Below are 20,628 nucleotides of genomic sequence, written 5' to 3'. Positions count from 1 at the left end.
TGTGATAGGAGTTGCATGCCCGGATATTGCCAGGAGGGGCTTTCCGAGGAGAAGAGCCTTCCCATTGCACCTCTCCTCGTGCGTGATCTTAGCACACCTTTCTCGAGTGCGCAGCTCCCACACTTCCTGCCCACCGACCTTGCTGGCCTTCCCTCCCACGTGCCCCACAAGTTAGCTGGTGCCAGGGCAGCTCGGGCACCTCGGGCAGCGGCTCTCCGCAGGAAGGCCGCACCGGCCCCCCAGACACCGCTCAGCCCTCCCTCTCCTCCCCCCCACAACAGTCCTCTCAACAGTTTGCTTAAACTGAAGAGCGGGGCTTGTAATAAGGATACGGGAGTGAGGAGCCCCAGGGAACCCAAGAGCAAGCCTGGCACAGGCAAGGAAGCCCGCGGGGAGCCTGCCGCACAGGGCAGACTGGTTCTCATTGCTGCCCAGCGTGCTCCATTTTGCACCTCCTATCGCAGACCCCCAGGGTGCGACTGGAAGTACAAAGTGCTCCTTGCTCCTAGTCCCAGAGTGGGAACATGGCCGCCCTGAGCAGCTCCTACACTCACACAGCCTACCGAGCGAGCCGCAGGAAGTCATGCTCATCTCTGCCTGAATTCCAATGTGCAAATTTGGGGGAAAGGAATCTGATTGGTTCAGCTTAGGGTCGAATGGCCTCCTCTGGCCCAGTCAGCCGTGGGGGTCAACAGGTATAAACATGGCATCTGGAACTCGCCCCTGTGACCCTGTGGATCAGAGGCAGTTTCTAGAAGTATGTTCTTTATGATCAGGGCAGATGCACCAAAGCCGTCTCTATGCCATTGCCTTCTCCCATCCTGCTGTAAAGCCTCACATCGGCATCTCTGCTGGGGTTTTTCTGTGTGAGACAGCCCGTGGAGTAGGATGCTTTTCCTCCAGCTCCCCCTTTCCTTATTGTCCCTAAGGGTAAGCCCCAGGCTCATTTCATCTTAAAAGTTGACTTATAATTATTGTGTGAAAACAGACAGGACTAGTTAAGTAACTCATATGGTAAAATTTCAAATGTCTCAGAAATCTTGAGTTTCCAAAATCCTGTGTGTGCAGTTTCTGGGACTCTTGCTAAGCAGCTTCCGGGGTAAAAGGATCTTGTCTGTTGTTGGCAGACGAGCCATGCAGAGCCCAGGGAATGCCCATGGTACTCGCCGGCTGTCCATCTTTTCACATCTTCAGGACTTTCTCTGCTGCCTCGCTCTGGAATTCTTTATCGCAGGGTGCTGCGGTCAGACCCGGCCCCTCGTGATCAGGAAGCTCGCAACAACTACATGTGCCCACAACCAGCAGACTAATTCCTGCTTCCTCAAGTTTTGTCAATTATAAGGAGGTCTTTGATTTGAAAGAAGGGACATTTCCCTGCCCTTTATCTGATCCCACCGGGCACAGGGCTCATGGTACAGGAGCCACCTTACTGGCCTGTGCACTGGAAACTGAAGATGGAGCTTCTCACCCCCTTCTGGCTGCAGGGTTGCAAGTGGCTAGTCTTTGGCGAGCAACTAGTTACCAGTGCAGAAGAAGCTTAGAGATGGAGGTGGGGGGTACAGAAAGACGGAGCTCGCAAGGGAATGTTGAGACCTAAATAAACGTGTGCCTGTGTGGAGCTGCAGTCATACCTGTCAGAGGGATGACAGAGAGCGTGTACTCGGGGAGATCCGGAGCCGTGCTTGCAAATGAAACTCCTCCCTGGAGCCTTTTGCCAAGCTCTGTCTCCGAGAACAGGATGAGCTCTGGCATGTCTCTGCCGTGCTTGATTCATGGGCCATTTCCACCTCTCTGGGGAAGGCTGCATGTGAACAGCATTTGGAGCCTGCCTCTGGTGATGGCATGATTTATATTCCCCAGAGTGGATGGGGGCTGGGCTTCTCGCAAGGTCCCAAGAGCAGATGCTGGCAGGGCGGTGGGCACCACAGAGAAGCTGCTGGACTGTCCAGCCCCTCTCCAGGACTTGTGCCGCCATCCTGCACTTAGGCTATTTCATGCTGACTTCAACATTTGTCCTCACTGTTCTCCGATGCTGGGATGAGCTGAACCTCAGCCTTCAGCCCAACCCCACGCAGGGCTGGCGTGGGGTCCAGCCAGGATTCTGCCTGGTGGGTAAGTGCCAAGTCAGGGGCCTGGAGCAAGAACAGAGGCCTCTGCCTCCCTCCGGGGTCCAGGGGTAGGAAGAACCGAGCAGCCATGTCTGAGCCAGAATCCTTAGGCCTTGAGAGCCACAGGGAAGGGGAGACAGTGTGGTGGTCAAGACAGGTAGACAGTGCTGTGTCAGCAGGCTGGAATAGAGTAGAATGGGGTGAGAAGAGAGGCACGTGGTACAGCCCCAGCTTGCCGTTGCCGGGCAACCGAGTGGGTCAGGAGTGCCTCCACCTGCCCTCCTCCCATCCTGTCTGGTCTCACCTTTGCTGAACGGAGACTGCTACACAGAGCCAGCGCTCCTCTGCTGGCCTTTTGTTTCAGGTCGTGGCCATCAGAGGAGTGGCCAGAGTCAGGCCATGAGTCCAGGGGCCCTCTCTGCAAACCACTGGCTGCTTATTCATGCACATGCTTGCGTTCCGCCCGTCTCTCTCTCTCTCTGTCTCCGTCTTGTTCACTATCTCTCCATCTCCCTCTTACTGTTCCCTTGGTCTCTCTCTGTGCACATACATACACCACTGTTGTAATTGTGTGTGTCTGTGTTGGTGGGATTAGTGTGCCCATCTGGCACCTTCTCTGAGCTTCTCAAGGGCAGAGGCTTGTCCTCATTTGGAGTAACTCCAGACTGACTAAGGGCCTGGCACACACTGGCCACTCAATGAATCTCCCTGAGGGTTGGTCAGCCTGATGGATTAGTTTATGGTTCACACGTCTCAACTAATGGGCTAGCTGGCCCCACCACTGGACCACTGTTGGTGACCATAGAAAGCAAAAACTGGGGAGCAATCAGAAAGGTGGGGTTTAGCCAGGCTAGTCTGTTTGTAGAGGAGATAGGGGATGGCAGCTTGGGGCAGAAAAGGGAGCCGCTATCCAGATTTCAGAGACCAAGAGCTTGTGGAACGCTTGCCTCTCCTGGCCCGTTGAGACCAGGCATGTTAATGTGTTGGCACAGCAGTAACCCCCAAGCATGGGCTTCCAGTCGGCTTCCCTGAGCATGACCCTGGGCTCTCAGGGCTGCTCCTGAGCAGATACTGGTAATAGCCACCAGCCGTTCTCCCCCTCCCCGTGTAATCAGCATTCTACACTCTGGGCCTGCGGACTGTCTTCCAGAAAGCAGCCCTGAGCCTGTCATCCTTTCTTTATTCCGAGGCCTGGACGGACAGTTCTCAATTGCCTTCCAAGTTCAAGGCCCTGCACCGTGATCTCCTACTTTTCTCCCACCCGCGCCCTCTGTTTCAGTTCAAACGGGTTATTCTCTTACCCTGAATAGCCTCCACGCTATCTTGCCTCCATTCCTTTGCTCATCCATTCCATCTGCCTGGAAGCACTCTCCCCAAATCTCTACTGGTCAACATTGTGGCCTTCAAAATGCCTCTCAGATGCAGCTAATTCCAAGAAAGGTCTCTCATCTTGGTTAAAGGCTGATGTCCTCTTTATCCATCTCAGCCAGTAGTTACTAGCCATCCTGGATTGTGCGCACCTCGTACGCAGGTGTAAAGTTCAGCTTCCGAGGTTCCCGCACACAGGCCCTGCTCAGTGAGCACGGTTGAGTCCAGGTGAATGGAGTCAGACCAGGCGATGTGCCATCTCTAGGAAGTCTCTCAGAAGGCTGAGGGGTTGTGACTGTGATCCGAGGACCAGCAGAGGCAAGGTCCTCTGGGACCCTTTTGGGACCCCTGCCGAGTACAGATGAGGCTTGTTTTCTAAGTGGGAGACTCCCGTGTCTGTGACATCACCTATTTTTCCCTTCAGTGTTAATACTCTGAAGGGTCAGAAAATAGGAAACAACTGCATTAAGGATGAGATTCTCAGGGCTCTGTCTGCCGCTGACACAGGAGTGGAACTGCGAGATAACGGAGGTGATATGATTCCAGCCAATTCTTCTCTCCTTTGCAAAGCGCTGAATGACAAGCAGATTTCTCACCTCCAAGCAGGCAATTGCATTCGGATGATAAATGTGTCCCTGGGTACAGGCGCTTGTTGACTGATATTTACCGGGGTCTCTGCGAAGGGCCCCCAGCTCCCGAGGGAGCACTTCAAGTCTTCAGCTGCTCGCCTGTTCAGCTGACGCCCATGAGGCAGCGAGAAGAATAAAACCCCGTTCCCTGCTCCCCGGCAGGACAGAAGCCGTGGTGATGTGCTGAGGTGCTCACAGTTTCCTCTTGCTGTGTGGATGCGCCCAGTCCCTCCCTTAGTCAAACCCCAGCAGAGAAAGATTTGAAATACGTGAGGAGCTTAGAGCCTTACAGAGGGGAGTCAGTGCCAAAGACCCATTGCTGGGCTCAGTCCTGGCTCTTCCACTTAGTGCTCCGTGGCCGAGCTCCTCGGCTCCTCTAAACCTGCCTCCCCATAAATCAGATGGAGATGATAAAAGCTACCTCACAGGGCTGTCATACAGAGAAAAATAAATCTGTGTAAAAATACTTTGCATAGCATAAATGCTCTCCAGCAAAAGTTATTTATTCAGCAATTCCTTGTTGCATGCCTACTGCATGCTCGGCCTGCACTCAGTTTGAAGGGCCATCTTCAGATTATGCAGGCTAGCTAGGAAGAAAACCAGGCTGATGGCCTTTACCAGCCATCAATGTGCTTCTGGGCCTGACGATGAACAGCTGACCCAGAAATCGTACTTCTGTGCTGTCCCTGAAGACTCCTCCACTCAGGACACCCTCTAGGGTTGCATTTCTTGGGAACATTTTCCAGTGACAGGGCCTTTGCATGACCTTTTGCAAGGAGCATCGCTGAGTTGGGACTCTGGCGCCTAATTACCAGGTTAGCTAGTCTGGGTTCTCCAGAGAAATAGAACCAAAAGGACAGACACACACGTGTGCATGCACACACACACACACACACACAGACACACACACTCTTATTATAAGGCATTGGCTTGCATGGTTATGGAGGCTGAGGAGTCCAAAGATCTGTAGTCGGCAAGCCGGAGGCCTAGGAGAGCTGATGGTGCATATTCCAGGCTGAGTCCAAGTCAGAAGGCAGGAGACTGATGTCCTAGCTTGAAGACAGTCAGGTAGAGATGGAATTCTCTCTTACTGCAGATTTTTGTTCTATTCAGGCGCCCAGTGGATTGAATGGGGCCCACCCACATCCAGGAGGGCGGTTTGCTTTCCTCCGTGTGTAGATTCAAATGTTAACCTCACCCAGAAACACCCTCACAGATGCACCCAGAACAATGTTTCACCAAATGTCTGAGCACCCGGGGCCCAGTCAAACTGACACATCAAGTTTACCGTCACCCCACCCCACTTCCACAGGGAGCACCCAGGTTTATTGGGCGCTTTGCCCGCTGCCTCACTGCTCCGCGACAACCCCGTGAGGGGCTCATGACCCTCCTCTGTTGCGGAATCCTGATGTCACAGGCTCAACAGCCTGCCATTTGGAGGAGGTTATGTCTACCGTAGCCCCAGATCTCCGTGGACTGGGGTCCTCTTCCAGATCCTACTGTCCAACGTGAGAGGCGTGTGCACGGCGAGTCACCTCCTGGCACTGTCCACTCTTCCCACTGGCACCCAGTCGGCAGGAATCCCAAGGAAGTTGTCCTATGGGCTGAGAGGTATCTGTGGACTAGATGTCACTCATTTCCGTAAAGTCAGGGTAATCATCATGCCGAAGGCAGGCAGGGCCTTGGCGTGGAAATCTGCATTTGCCAGCCTCAGCGGGCTGTGCGGGGTGGTGAGGACAGGGACCCCTCAGACATGTCTGCTCAGTCTTGTCTGTCTTGATCTCACAGGGCCGCAGTGCACGGCTTTTACATTTAATAAGTGTTGTTTTAATCATGGTGATGAATCAAGGCACTCCTGAGTATTTCTATTTATTTAAAAACCGTTGTGAGATGTTCTATTACAGTCCGTCATAGGGGAAATAAGAATTTATTAATTCAAAAATTGTAACATCCTCATGCTGAGCTTTGAAAATGGGCCCCAATCAGCAACGTTTCTCAAGCCTACGCTTCAAGCAGTGCCCACTCTGCCTGGCATGGCAGCCATTGTGTGTGTGCGTCTCCTTCCCTGGAAATTGCCTTTTCAGGCTGTGAGTCCCCGCAGGCCCAGCATAGTGCCTGGCACATGTTAGGTGCTTTGTTCCTGCTTTTGGAATGGAATAGACTGGGCCCTGCTCTGAGAAGAGCACACAGTCAGCCCACCACAGACACAGCAGACAGCGGCTCCCTTAGCACACAGCTCGACAGCTGATGTGTGTCAGCATATGCTCAACACAGGGAGTCTGATACCCATTCAGGCGCAGCACCTCCTGGGGCGGCTCACAGCCCAGGGGGTGGCAGCCAGGAGCAGCCAGCAGCGTGAGAGGAGGGCCATGGGGATGTCGGGGGGGCCCTGGCTGGCGCCGGCTCAGGGCTGCCCCAGGCCCAGGTTTGTTGGGCGTTGGGATGGTGAGGGACTGCAGGGCAGACCTCCTCTCTGAATGGTGACTCTGCTGCTCTTCCTGCAGGGCCTGCGCCAGCAGCGAGACTGAGAGTGAAGCCGGAGACATCATGGACCAGCAGTTGGAGGAGATGAACAACAAGCTCAACTCGGTCACCGACCCCACTGGCTTTCTGCGGATGGTCCGCCGCAATAACCTCTTCAACAGGTGCGGTGGGCTCCATCTCCCGGGCCCAGCTGCGGGGCAGGGTGCCCTGAGCACAGACAAGACGTTTTGGCTGATGCCCCTTTCAGCTGCTTGGGCTCCTGTGCATTTGCACAAGCGAGCGTGACACTGCCCATGCTCACCAGGGCCTCTATGTCACAGCGCACCTCTGAGTTAAGTGAGAAAACAGCGACAGGCTTGATGTGACAATCTGCAGTTGGCTGGGATGGGAGTCCCAGGGCATGGCCAGCCCCTTCACCACATAGCCTTGGAGTCGACTTCCCCAACACCAGGCAGAAACCAGACAGGGTAGCTTCACGTACTGTGTGCCAGCTTCTGCTGGTAGCTCCTGGGCCAGGCACCTGAGATTAAGGGGAGGCTGGGGAGAGAGGGGATGCCAGCATTGCTGGGTGGAGAACTCACGCAGATCCGAGCCCATGCATCAGCCCTGAGACCCCATCTCCCTACTGCAGGGCCAAATAGGCCTTGGGGGCTTTAAGGTGAACCGGGGTGGAACTCGCCAACCAGCATGCCTCCGCACCTTTTTCTCGACGGCAGGAGATGGCAAGCTGCTCCCGGGTAAATGGGAGGTGGGTGGGACTGAGGGGCACTTGTCCCACCATCATTAGGTTTCCTGGCGACAATCTGGGAGTTGCATCTGGACAGACCTTTCCAGAAAGACATCCTTGGCTTTCTCAGGTCTCTGCGTGTTGCTGAATTGAAGGGGCAGCAGGGTGAGCCAGGAGTGCGGGAGGGAGGTGGCTGGGCTCTGTGAGCAGGCTGCGTGGGCATGGCGTGCCCGTCTCTTCCTCCTCCAGGCCCCGTTTCCTCTCATTATTATGCTGTTAGGGTGACAAGCGTGTGTTTGCTTTCCCAGGGGTGAGCCATTCAGAACAGGAGCTGAGGGCTGGGAATGTAGGAACTGGCAGCCTGGTTGAAAGGAGGCCAGAACCGGAAGCTGGTGCACCCTGATTCCCTCCTCCTCCCCTGCATGTCTCTCAAGGCTTTAGTTTCATGCGGGGACACAGTCAGGTGCGAGATGGCTCGGATCTCGCCTGGGCTCAAGTCCTCTGCCAGCATCCCAGCCTGTGAAGTGGGTGATGCTGGATTCTGCCGTGGTGCTAACGTGAAGTGTGCAAGGAGCTTGGGACTCGGGTCCGGCTTTGCTGCTTGCCAGCTGTGGGCGTCACCACTGCCACCCTGTTTCGTTATTGCTGCAATGGGGACGAGCTTCCTGTGTGCAGGGTTCCCTTAACATGTGAACTGAAGGAGCTAACATTTTATGACCCACTGACAGGCTCCCTGATGCATAGGAGGCGACAGACACATGGTGGCCTTCTGTTGTTCTGAGTAAAGTGGGAAGTTCAGCGCAGAACTTGAAATCTTAAAGTGACGTGGGTGGAGAAACTTTGGAAGGGGTGAGGTTTGAATGTACCTGTGCAGCAGGTGTTGCCACCCAGGGGCTGTGGCCTCACACACCCTTCCTCTGCCCATCCCACCTCTTGTCCTTCACATGAGAGGGTTCCAAAGGAAGGCCCTCGGGTGCCCACGGCCAGCCTGGTCACAGGCCCGCCAGCCGTCAGGAGCCCTTCCGCTGGGCTTCAGGCATCGTGATGTTCACGCAAAGGGGCCAATCCAGCTTATCCCTGGTGGGAGTGGGTGTGAATCTTGAATCATGGAGTTGCTCATTTGAGGAAAACAGTTTTTGCCTTTCTGAGCAGTAGTGAGACAGGTCCTGTGAGCACAATACTCTGGATTAGTCTGTTGGTTCATTGAAACAATGCGGTCTCAGTAGGCTGAGGACTGGGCCAGCCCTGGGGCTCGGTGGGAGCCCCGGCCTTGCTGCCCAGCTGCCCCGCAGGCAGCTCCCTCAGCAGAGTCTGCAAATCCATCCAGTCCACACCTTCCAGGGGCTCCCGAGGGCATACTGGGTGGGGAACAGCCTGCGTCCTCTCGTCTTGGGTGCAGCGAGCCCATGAGGCCCAGGAGAGTCTGCCGTGCCAGGTCCTCTCTGCCACTTCCCATGAGCCCAGGACGAGGGGGCTCTAGCCTCCATCCACGGGGGGCAGAGCTACAGGAGGGATCACGGAGGCAAAGGAGTCCTTGTCAGCAAGAAAACTGTCACTCCAGCTGAGGGCACACACGCCCCACACAGGAGCAGGTGCCTAAGCTGGATTTCAGGTCCCCCCTCCCAGCTGCCCTGCCAGCCTGGGCCTTCCCACATCCCCTGCACCTCGAGGGCTGCCTACCCTGCCCTGGGGACCCAGGCTTCCCTCCCTGCCCCTTCCATGTCTGGCAATCCCAGCTAGAAGGTGAGCTGGTTTGTCATTGAACAGGAACAGCTAAGAAGTGGCTTTTCTGCAGACTTCTGATACTGACTAGGGCTTGCAAAGCGCTTGTTCCCTGGAGCACACAGAGGTGAGGCAGAAACAGCCATGTGCAGAGGCCTCGTGCCCCCTGGAGCAGCCCCAGCCCCGCTCCCCTGGGCTTCCCCCCAGTGGGTCAAGGGTTCCCTGGCCCTTCTGCTCGGCGGTGTTTGTTGGACGGCTGCCGCTGAGGCGCATCAGGTGACTTGACTTCAGCGTTTCCTCCCTTGCCATTCCAGAACTTGGTCTTTGTTCTGCCTTAACGTTTTCTATAACCGCTATCTTTGTTCTTGACTGTGCAGCTTGGTTGAAAACACATCTGCATGTTGAGCCCAGAGCAGGTGCCACTAGTGAGCAAAACAAGCCCTCTTCTCGTGTTTAGCAGCCTGACCCTGGCGTGGGCCCGGTGGGGCAGGGCAGCAGCCATCACAGAGACCTCTGCCCCTCGTCCTGTGGAATGCTCTGCAGGTTATGCTGCGGGGTGCATGAGCGTGTGTAAGGGTGTGAGTGCGAATCGTGTGTATGGGCACACGTGCTATGTGAGGAAGGGGTGTGTGTGTCCGGGGGTGGGAGGCTGAACCTGGGCAGTTAGCAGACCACATTTGCTGCAGAAAAGAGGAGGAAGAATGGAACAGCCTTCCAACTGCATCCTGGATTCTAGGCCCCAGGGTGGAGCCTGGCATGGAAGGCGTGCCGTCTGGGATCAGTTAGGACCCGTAGCCCGGAGAAGTGTTCTGACTTGTGTCGCCGCTGCGGGTGCAATGTGTGTCCTAGCTCTTTCCTGTCCCACATTTATGGCTGTGTCCTGATGTGGAGCAGGGCTTTCCTATTGCACAGAGATTAACGGCTAGCCAGAACAGAGGACAAAGAAATGTCAGGTGTCCCCATTCTAAAGAGAGGTGCTGCAATGGGGCCAGAGGCCTCCCCTTGGTTCTCTGCAACCTCCAGCCAGCACCCCAGTCACACACACCCCCACCACTAAAAGAGGGCAGGGCAGGGGAATTGGCAAGTGAAACTCTTTGGCCTGGTCGGGAGTCTTCTGAGGGGAGCACTCACAAAGATCGGGGGTCCCTCAAGAAGAGGGGAGAGGCATCACTATCCCACAGGACCAGCCTCCCGTGCCTATAGGGCAGAGACAGGAGAGCCTAAAGAGAGGGCTTCATGAGAGCGGGGTCCACCATAGTGGGTCTGCAGGCCCGTGCCCAGTGGGGCCCACGGGCTTAGCTACTTGCTGCTTCCCTACCCAGGGGGCCGCCTGGGGCAGGTTTGGGAGGCTCCAGGAAAGCCAGGGCACTGCCTGTACTGGGGGGTTAGGGGGCAGCTCCTGCAGGGCCCTCAGAGTGCCTGTTGCGCATCCCTCTCGGGAACCCCGTGGAGGGGCATCAGCAGCGCTTGACCTCCCTCCTCCCTGCCTCTGCCCTCCACACCAGAGGGTCAGGCCTTGGCAGTGGGAGGCAGGAGTGTCCCGGAGCCCACACACCCCCAAATCCAGGAGCCAATGCCTGGCCTGTAGTGCAGGCGGGGGCGGGTGATGTGTGTGCTGCAGGCCAGGCTGGGGCCACTGCTGCCCCGGATTCCTAAAGGCACAGGGAAGAGCCGGGACTGGAGAGAGAGAAAGCGGTCCCCGCGAGGTGAGCCCGGCCTGTAAGATGGAAACCGTGCCGGCCCGTCTGTCTCTGCATTCGTGGTGTGCACATGTCCACATGGAAATCAAGTGTAGATCCTTGTGAGCATCTGTATCACACCAGCCTGCATGGCTGCCTTGACGTGGCTATACGAGTCCACTGTAGACCCAGAGGCCCTGTGCAGGTGGGTGCTCTGTCTGTCCCTGTGTTCCTCGGCCTGGGTGCCCTGCTGTGGTGCACAGCACGGTGGAGGGGAGAAGTCTTGGGCTTTGGGGCCGGACAGACCTGGATTGGAAACCTGGTCTTTTGTTGTGGGCGACTCCGAGCCTCTCGCTGTCATCTGGAAACGAGGATAAGGATGCCTGCTGCTGGAGTCGTGAGGAGGCCATAGCATCATGATGAGTAGACAAGGCCTGCCACCTAGGGGGTAGTTTCTCTCCCCACCTGGATCTGAGGTTTCTTTGGCACCAGAGGCTCTTTTTTGGGGGGTTCATATCCACCACTTTTTGAATCAAATCTCTACCCCAAAACCTGATTGGATAGCTTGCAACCTCTCTCTGGCCACCAAACACCAGAAAAACTGAATAAACGCCAAGTGACCCACTTGAATGTTAGAGGCACAGCACTGGCCTTGAGCCCCGGGTCCGCCTTCTGCTTGTGCCCAGGGTCCCGCTAGTCCCGCTCTCTGCGCTGCGGCCGGGGCTCCTTGGCTCTGGGCCAGGGCTCCATCCTGTGCTGTTGGCCCCAACAAGTGGGCAGGCCATTCTCCCCAACTCTGACCTGGGCCAGCCCTCCACCGGGTCCGCCTCCCAGTGGGACTCTGGCCAGAGGCCTTCCCTGCCAGCAGCTGCTCCATACGTGGGCCCAGCCAGCAGGCCTCACGCCGAAGCCCCGGTCCTGGCGTCCGGTCGATTGGTAGGCATAGCCAGCCCGCCCTCCCCAGGGCCCCGGCCTGTCCCCTGTGCTGCCTCCAGGCACCCACCCGGCCAGCAGATCCCTTGAGTGCTGGCACCCATGCTCACCACCATCCACTTCTCTCCAGGCAGCGCGGTAGAAGTGAGACGCAGGTGTGGAAGGAAGATCTGCTGTCTGGATCAGTCACTTTAAAATCAGGTCCATCAGGTAGCGACAAGCTTATGCAAAATTCAAAAGGATTCCCCACAGGTTGCCCCTAAGTATCAAACTTACCAATATATTTTAAGGCAAAATTTAATTTATAAATAGTATTTTCTTTACCACTTGCTTATTTCTTTACTTCCTTATTTCAGAAGTTAAGATCATTTATCAAAACATACAAATGCCACCAGATTGTATAAAAAATTAATAAATGGATGAGAAATTATAGAGAGAAAATAAAGGCAGAAGAGGAGGAGTGAAATTTACATACAAAACATGTGCCATTAAACACCACTGGAGATGGGCACAGATTGGAGTGAGTTTTTCTGGTGGCCAGAGCAGAGGTCAGCCCTGGCCCTGGCCCAGACCTACTGACTCACAATCTACCTTTTAAAAAAAGTCCCCAGGTGCTTCACATGGAAAGTACTGTGCCCCCTTTGTCCGAAGCTCACCCCCAGTGCTGCCCCAACGGGTCCTGAGCTCCCCCACCTGCTCCTCCGGCATCCCACCCCTTAGCCGCTCTGCCACCTCCACCACAGCTATCTCATGACCCAAATGCAATTCACTGCCACGCCCTGCCTGGCAGCCCTATAACATTTCTGGTCTCCATCCCTCTGTTCCCAAATGCCATGACCGTTCCTTGAGACTCACACTCCTGAAATTGCCCTTCAATGTGATCCCAGGAGCAAGCTCACAAGGGCAGGGAGGTTGCTGGCCCAAGCCTCCCAACTTGTGCAGAGCTGACCTTTGCCCCCCACTGGCTGAGACTCCGTCACCCACGCCACTTTTGTTCCCACCTCCTCCGGAAAGGCTGCTGGTCTCCTCTGTCCCTGCTCTGGCTGGAGCCCAGTTCTCGGCGTCATGTCACGCTCTTCCCCAGGGCCCCAGGGGCTTCTGGTGGAGACAAGCGGGGGTGGCAGAGCTCAGGTCCTCACCCATTGGCCCTGCCCTCCTCCCGCCTCCCCTAACCCGAAGGGACCCTTTCCCACCTCCGGGCCGTGGCTGGGGCACAGGGCATGGCTGAGAAGGCTTTCCCCGGGGATGCTGCCTCAAACAGCCTCTTGCACGAACCCATCATGGGTTGCCCCAGCTGGCAATGCTTTCTCCTCTGGGACCCCTGGCCCTGTATCTGTTGGGCAAGGAGCCACTGGACTTCCCCTTGTGTTTTACACGTATCCCTGATCTCTCACCTCCTAGGCTGCACCCTCGCCCAAGGCTGGATCACAGCCGATTTCTCTCCGTAGCCCCCAAGCCGCCTCGTGTTCAGTGGGCCCAGGTCCTTCCCCTTTTATGGAAGGAAGGAAGGAAGATCAGTCAGGATTGAGACAGGCAGTAAATAACAGCGATGGCGATGACAGTAGATGGTGGTGGTGGGGACTGTGTCGATCGCCTGCCAAGGACCCAGCACTGTGCTGTGTGCTCTGCCCATGTCGTCTAGACCCTACTGCGGCCGTGAGGGCTACTATTATTACCCCTTTTCAAAGATAAGGACACTGCGGCTCAGAAAGATTAAATTATTTGCCAGGGGTCACACAGCTGGTATGTGACAGAGTCAGCAGTAGAATCCAGGGGCTGTGGTCCCCCAGGTCCCCACCCACCTGTCAGCCCTGCCAAATGATCGCCCGGCCTTTGCTTGAGCTCCTTGGGCGGCAGGGAGCTCACTGGCCCCTCATGTGGTGCTTTCTGCCTGCAGCACCGCCCACACAGCTCTGGAGGTTCTTTATGAGACAGTGAGTGAGGCTCCATAGGTTGGTTTGGGGAAGAAGGGCAGGCAGGCTTGGACCCACAAATTGCCTGCGGCTCTAAGGCCCTTTAGAAAGGGTTTTGTTTCTTCTGCATCGCAGCACATGTATCATTTGGGCAGGCCACCACACACAGGGCCATCTTTTTTTCTTCCCATCCATCCCTGGGCACATGAGAAGCCTGTCCCCCATTGCCTGCCTGGGTTGGGCCATCTGTGCTGGCCCCTGAGTCAGGTCAGCAGCTAAAGCTTGTGCAAGGCTGGCGTAGGGGCATCAGGTTTTCCCAAGGCCACCATCTCCAGGCTGGGCCAGGGCGCCTCATGCACGTTACAGCAAAGAGCATATGGCCACAGCAAAGTGCCTTAGGGGGCAGAGGCGGTGGCTCCTGCGGGAGGGCCGGCTCAGGCCCTCTTGGGAGCGGTATGCGCCACAGCCCTTGGCCTCGGCTGTGAACCTGCCCACAAACCCAGCAGTCCCGGGGGGCCCGGGAGCAAGGGGGGAGAGGCCGCTCACAGCCGCAGACTCATCCCTGGGCTTGAGAGGAGCTGGCGTCCTGGAAGATCAAGGACCCCCGCCTGAGCCCACCCAGCCTCACAGCTCTTCCACCAGGAAGGGAATGAGACCCAGTGAGCCAGGCCTTGGTAATTAAGGAGGTGAGCAGACAGCAAGTGCTGACAGCTTATTGAATAGGCACTTAACACGCATTTGACAGCCTTCATCTCCCAGGGAGACAACCCTTCATTGAGAATGTTCATGGCAAAGAGTCACTGAATGGTATCAGAGTCCCTTTTTTGAATGGAATTGAGGCATCTCTGGCTACCTGAGTATGATGGGTTTGCTAATTTTTCCACTGGTGCCTTAAAATCCTGTACTTGTTCAAATTGCAGGTGAACTCCTGTCCCTGAGAAGATGCAGCTCGGAGTCCAGAGCCCCGAAAGGGGTTTTGGCGCCTCCTGGTCAGGGCTGAGGGCAGGCAGGAAGGAACCGAATGGTTTTTCGGGCAGCAGATCCCAAGAGGGCAGGAGCTCGGCCTGTGGCCTGCCAGGGACAGTCCCCAGGGCACTGCTTGCTGGGGGGCAGGGGACCCCCACTGAGAGGTGCAGGGCCTCTCAGGGCTTGTGAGGGGCAGAGGCGGGACTCCCCCCACCCGGACAGGCAGCCTGGCTCACCCCTGCCACTGAACGTGGACAGGGGGCCACCTGAACTGGCCATTGGAAGGTGGAAAGGTGTGATAGAGACGTCGGAGCAGGTGGGCAGCCATGTGCGTGAGCAGAGGAGGTACAGGACTGAGGGGTGAGCTCAGCGCCACCGGGGAGCAGCTCCTTCCGCCTCGCTCTGCCTGTGGGCTCCGGGAGACAAGGACCAGAGACAAGGACCATGTCTCCCTGCTCACACGTGTCTGCCATCCCCCCAGGCCAGACACCTGGGCGGCCCCGTGCTTCAGGGAGCGAGCGCGCCGTTTCCCCTTGGTGCCACGAGGAGCAAAGCTCAGCAGAGCCGGTTTCTCTCAGTCAGGCCGACCCTTTGCATTTTCAGGAAATGCCACCCTTCCCAGCTGCTCCCCTGCACGTTGCCGCGGTCTTCTGTCCCCCGACCAGGGAGGCATGTTCAGCCCGTCCGAGTCTGCCCCTCGCAGGGCAGCCTGCCCCCAGGTGCAGGTGCACGTCAGGGAAAGCCGTGGCCCGCCTGTTCCTACGGGGCTCCGGCCCCCTGCCGATCTTCAGAACTGAACCAAGCCCTGGGTTGCTGGGGCCTCCGTGCCCGCAGCAGAGACCGGGGGGCCGGGACCTCGGGGCCAGGTGGGCTCTGGCCATCTCCGGAGCCTTCAGGCTTGGACTGGGGCCTCTTCCCTGCCCCGCGAGGCCAGAGTCCAGCCCCGGCCCCCTTGTCTCCCCCTGCCCACTAGCTCTCCATCCCTGAATGGGAGAGCCTGAGGACCCGGTGGGGGAGGGGAAGGCCTTGCCCCCCCTGCGTCTGCGGTGACCCAGCTCCCCTCCGTGGCTGGAGCCGGAGGGGAAGCCAGGGCGGCCGTGCTGCCGTCGGGGCTGCCCCTGGCAAGCGCACGCCCCCCGGGGGTCCCACTGCCTCCCCTGGGACTGGCTCGACCAGCTCTGGCAGGCACACACCTGCCCAAGACACCCTGGCGCGCCAGTGTGTGCGAGCCGAGCATACGGGGCCCTCCGCAGGCCCCCCAGTTATAAATCCCGCGGCCCGGGGATAGATCCCGTCATCCCTGAAGGGAGATTCATGAGCGGCGAGCGCCGCCCGGGCCGCCTGGTGTTTGTCATCATTCCAGAGACATAAACTACACCTCGATGCCTCTGTGCTCGTCAGTGGCGCTTCACAGATCGTCTCAAAGCGCTGCGGCTGCGCTCGCCGGCCGGCCTCCCCGCCCCCTTCGTTGCCCGCTACCGCACAGACAGGACGTGCAGCGGGTAAAGTAAATTAATAAAAATCATCTGAGGAATGAGCTAATAAAGACGGTGTGGTGCGAGGAAATCCTGTCCTCCGAGAGCTAGGCTGCCACTTCGCCCCCTGGGTCCCCGGCGTAAAGGCACCGGCCCTGAGGAAAGCGAGCCAGCGCCACCTGCTGGAGCTGCCTGGTGGTGCGGCCGTGGACCCCGGGCGCCCGTCCGCTCCTCCTTCGCGGACGCGAGTGCAGGCCGGCAGGTTGCCCTCTGTGTCCCGAAGGCCAGCCCCTCCCGGCCGGGTGGGAGGCCTGTCCCCTGCCCTGCCCGGCACCCTGCGCAGCCTCCTGCCCTCTCCGAGCCTCAATTCCTGTCTGTAAAGGAGGGGCAGCCGCACCTCCTAGGCCCTGAGAGCGATGGGGTGGGACGGGCCTGGCAGATGCCCAAATGCGAAGGGCAGCCCGCCCTGCGGCTCACACTCCCGCCGCGGGGGAAGCGTGGCCACCCCGTTGGAGCCCCGCTTCTGATGAGTGCGAAGCACTGATCTTTCGTCTTCGGCCCAGATTGCTGAGGCAGAGAGAAGTCAGCCGCGCCGAGAGGCCCCCCGCACCGGAGCAGTGTGCTAGCCACATGAGGCGAGGACCCCGCCCCAGCCTGGGGCCCTCTTCCACAGCGCGGTGGCCGAGCCAGGCCCTCGTGACAGTGCCAGGAAGGAGGCAGGTGTCCCTGCAAGGAGGACAGCAGGGAGCAGATGGTCCACACACCCGGCCACACCTGTCGGGTGAGGCCAGGACCTCAGAGCCCTGGGGGATCCGCCGCTGTTGGGCCTTGACTCCGAGATCCTCACTGTGGGGTGCGCACACTCCTGGGTGGATGGCGGCGCTTGGAAGCCACCCTCACACCCTGTCTCTCACACAGGGAGGGCTGCAGAGCTTCGGGTGCCTGCGGGTGTCCTGTCGGTCAGCAGAAGGTCCAGGAGCCACCACAATTTTGATGCCTCCTAGAGCAAGTAGATTTCATTTGTTAAAACTAGGAGAGACCTACCAGGCCACCCTTCATTTTACAAGCAGGCACAGGGGAATGGCAGAGCAGCGTGCCTTGCCCATCTCGCAGCCTGGGGGGCCACCGCGCTGTCAGTAAAGAGTCCCAGGCTCAGGGCTAAGGAGCTGGCTGCCCGGCTGGGTAGAATCGTTGAGCTGTCTCTGTGCAGGTCCCCAGGCCAGCATGCGCCGGTCAAGTAGCTGTCATAGGTCTCTGTGACTGTTGTGGTAGAAGCAGAAGCAGCGGGGGAAAAGGGGCTTGTTGGCTGCAATGTGCCTGGGGCGGCCCTGGCCCCTGCCGGTCGTCCCGGTGAGGAAAGCGTCGGCCACCTTGGTGGGCAGAGCCACGTCCTGCCTCCGGGTCCCTGCCTGCGACTCTCCCAGGCCTGTGCCTCAGGAGGGCGCGGGGCCTGCTGATCTGGGGTCGGTCCCTGCCCTCCGGCTTCTCTGCTCCTGGGTCTGTCATCTGTGAAGGCCCTCCGGGGCAGCTCAGCACTTGCTGCGGCTGTCGGGGCTGCCAGTGTGGGGAAGGCCACTGCCTTGGGGCTTGGGGGTGGCTCCCAACAAATGCCTCTTCCTCAGGGAAAAATGTCTTGAATGGGTTTACTGTGACCTCAAATTATAGTTTCAGACCGGTTGGTTTTTTTTGTTATTTTTTGTATTTCTAACCACCACTGAGTATCTTCTGGGCTTTAGTTTTTGCTTTGAAAAGGATATCTCTAGGTCTAGGACCCCTCCACTGACTAGGAACATAGATCAGAGGGGTGGTCCCAGGGGCTTTCTGCCTGCCCAGTGCTAGACGCCATGTCCAGGTTCAGGTCCATGTGTGCTCGGCCAGGCTGGGCAGCTGGGGTCAGTGCCCAGGAGCTATGGCTACAGAGATGGTTCATCTATGATCTGCCAGGCCTTGAGAGGGACCAAGGTGGTAGTCTGAGAGCCAGCACACACGTGCATCCATGGATGGATGTCACCAAGTACAGATGAGGGGTCTTAACAGCAGGGGAAGGAAGGAACGGGGTAAAGTCAGGTGCCACAGGCAGAGGGGCGGGATTGCACGCCCTGGGACACCCTGTTCTTGAACAATCTGGACTACTGGAAACATAGAAATGTCCAGGGAGGGCGTCCTCCACAGAATAAACCTGCAGAGTAAACAGGTGCTGTGATTGGCCAGAGGCGTCCAACTGGGTCACCTGCAGCTGGCAGGGGTGATGGTGGGGAGTCACCCGGCCTGATCATGGCTGCGCTGTGAAGCCCAGCCGTGGAGCCCCTTGAGAAAGTTCTGAGGGAAGGGTGCAGACCACATGGCCTTCCTCTCATCGTCCCTGAGAAGGAATTAGCCTAGAGGGAGGAGCTTCCTGTTCCCGCAAGCCTGGTGTTCGGACATCCAGCGTCTAATGTCCTGGATGTCCCCAGCGTATCCCCTTGGCTTCGCACGGCATTCTCCCTCCATCTTGCCCACAGGCAGGCTCACTCCAGGTCGTCCCCCGTGCCCACGTCAAATGGTCCTCTCCCAGAAGCCCTCCCTCAGCTTTGCCTGAGCAGCTCTCAGACTGCTGGAGCCTTTCCCTCTTCTCAGGACCCAGAGCAGGGACCTGTGGCCTGGCCCCTGTGGCCCCACATGCCTGGCACATTGGGACAACAGTGCATGTGGAATGGGTTAGTGATGTGAGAACCCTTTCCTGCCTCTGGCACTTCATGGGTTCCAGTTGGAAGACATAGTGGCCTCCACACTTGTGCCAGGGAGTGCCCGGTCCTTCCCCGCCCTCTGCCCAGGCCTTTGTCTCATTCGCTCACCCACCAGGTAAGACCCCGGCCCTTGTGGGTTCTGCATGCTTTGCATCCATCCTCTGCAGCCCTGGCACTCCTTGCCTGTGGGCAGAGAGTGAGGCCCAGGGCCTAAGTGACTTGCCCCAGGCTGGGATTTGCACCCAGCAGGTCTGTCCACTGCATACCTCCCCCTCGCTGCAGACATTTTCCTCCTCTGAATTGCCCTTCCCTCTCTCCTCCTCCAGGGCTCACCCAGCCTGATGTCCTGTGCTCTAGGGACCCTGCTCATCAGGGAGGGGCCAGGCAGGCCCTCTGATGTGACTAATGTTTTGGAGTAAGCCGGTGCTTTAGATGAGCTGACCGAGCACCGCGTACCTCCCCTGGGCAGGTCGGACTGGGCTGGTCCCCTAGTGCCCCAGAGGAGGGCTCATGGGATGCTCTCGAGCTGGGGTCTCCTTTTATAGTTCGGTGCATGGGGTTTGTGGAGCATCCCTTGGCCACCGTGAGAACCTGCTGCCACAGCCCTGTCTGGGGACACAGCACTGCCCCTGGATGCCAGCAGCGGTGCTCATCACACGCAGGTGCCTCAAGTGGGGCTATAAGCCCACAGTGCAGGAGCCTCCACCCAGAGAGTGAAATGAGAGATGCCCAGGGAGAGGCACCACGTCCTGCTGCCGCCCCACCAGGCTGGCCTGGGCCACACTGGCTTGAGGCCGAGAACCCCGTCTGCCGAAAATGTGCACACGCAGGGGCCTGTGTGCAGGAACATGCGGTGCTGGGACAGACACTATGTGTCACGCCAGGCCGTCTCCTCTGGGGAGCAGTGCGGTGCTGTCTCCTTCAGGGGAGGGCTGCTCTTTGTGATTATTCTGTGAAATCAAGTGCACCTCTGAGCGCCACTCCAGGGTTATCTGTGCTTCACTGGCTCTGACGGCAGAGACACGCTGTACTTACATGTTTTCTGGGTGAGTGGACATGAGGAGGCTCTCGGGCCCTCCAGCGCCTCTGCGCTTCCTCCTCTTGTGGGAGCAGGGACGGGAGGGAGCCTAGGGTGCTCCCCTACCGGGCTTGGCACAGCCCTGGAATTTAGGGCCAAGTGGACATAGGTGAGCAGACCAAGAAGGCTTGGGGAGGGCCAGGGAGAAGAAGCCACACCTGGAAGACACAAAGGGATCTTTCATGTCATCTCTTTATACGGGTGTGAATCTGGCCTGGCCAGGAGGGATTTTCCCCTGGGAACCAATGAAGGAGCCGCCTTCCCAGCCCAGGGTGCTGGCCAAGGCTGGGTGGTGAGGGACGCCCGGTGGCCCTGGGTGCAGCTTGGGTGGTCAGACCCCTTCCTGTATACGAGTCCATGAGTGCGCAGCAGACTCTGCCGCCTGTGCACTGTGCAGACCGAGGCGAGGGGGCCACTGACCACCAGTGGCCACCCAGAGAGCATCACCACGCTGGCCGGGCAGCCCTGTCTCGCCACTGGAGAAGGGCATTCCCCCCACCTGCTGTCTCTTCTGCTCACCTGTGCAGCTTGTCCTCTGTATGTCCCCAGACTGACCACAGTGCCTGGCAGGTAGCCGGCACACAGGAAACGTTTTCCAAGTGAATGAATGAATGAACCAATGAATGTTCCCGTCCTGTGAAACCTGGAGTCCTTGGGATTGAAAATGCCATCTGTGCTAATAAAACTTTGCCTGGAAATATTGGATCACAAATTAAAAAGTGAAACAGAACCCCGCAGCCACACGTGGACCCTCTGGAGTCGCTGTCTGGTCAGCCGCCCCCTCGTCCCCTCCTGATGGGGCTGGAGCCTCAGGGCCTTC

The 20,628-nt window shown here is 58.0% G+C and overlaps 1 protein-coding gene across 4 annotated transcripts in view; it reads left to right on the top strand.

Annotated features, from left to right (window-relative positions):
• The window catches only part of TTC28 (tetratricopeptide repeat domain 28), a 577,193-nt gene that overhangs the window by 524,583 nt on the left and 31,982 nt on the right, over positions 1 to 20,628 (top strand). For all 4 annotated transcript variants that reach the window (XM_036993107.2, XM_036993106.2, XM_073223237.1 and 1 more), the window contains one exon: positions 6,610 to 6,750. In XM_036993107.2, the coding sequence (XP_036849002.1) occupies positions 6,610 to 6,750 (141 nt within the window). The remainder of the gene's footprint in view (positions 1 to 6,609; positions 6,751 to 20,628) is intronic.

The sequence above is a fragment of the Manis javanica genome, chromosome 15, assembly GCF_040802235.1.
Source record: "Manis javanica isolate MJ-LG chromosome 15, MJ_LKY, whole genome shotgun sequence".
Taxonomy (NCBI): Eukaryota; Metazoa; Chordata; class Mammalia; order Pholidota; family Manidae; genus Manis; species Manis javanica.
This window is presented reverse-complemented; position numbering and strand designations above follow the sequence as displayed.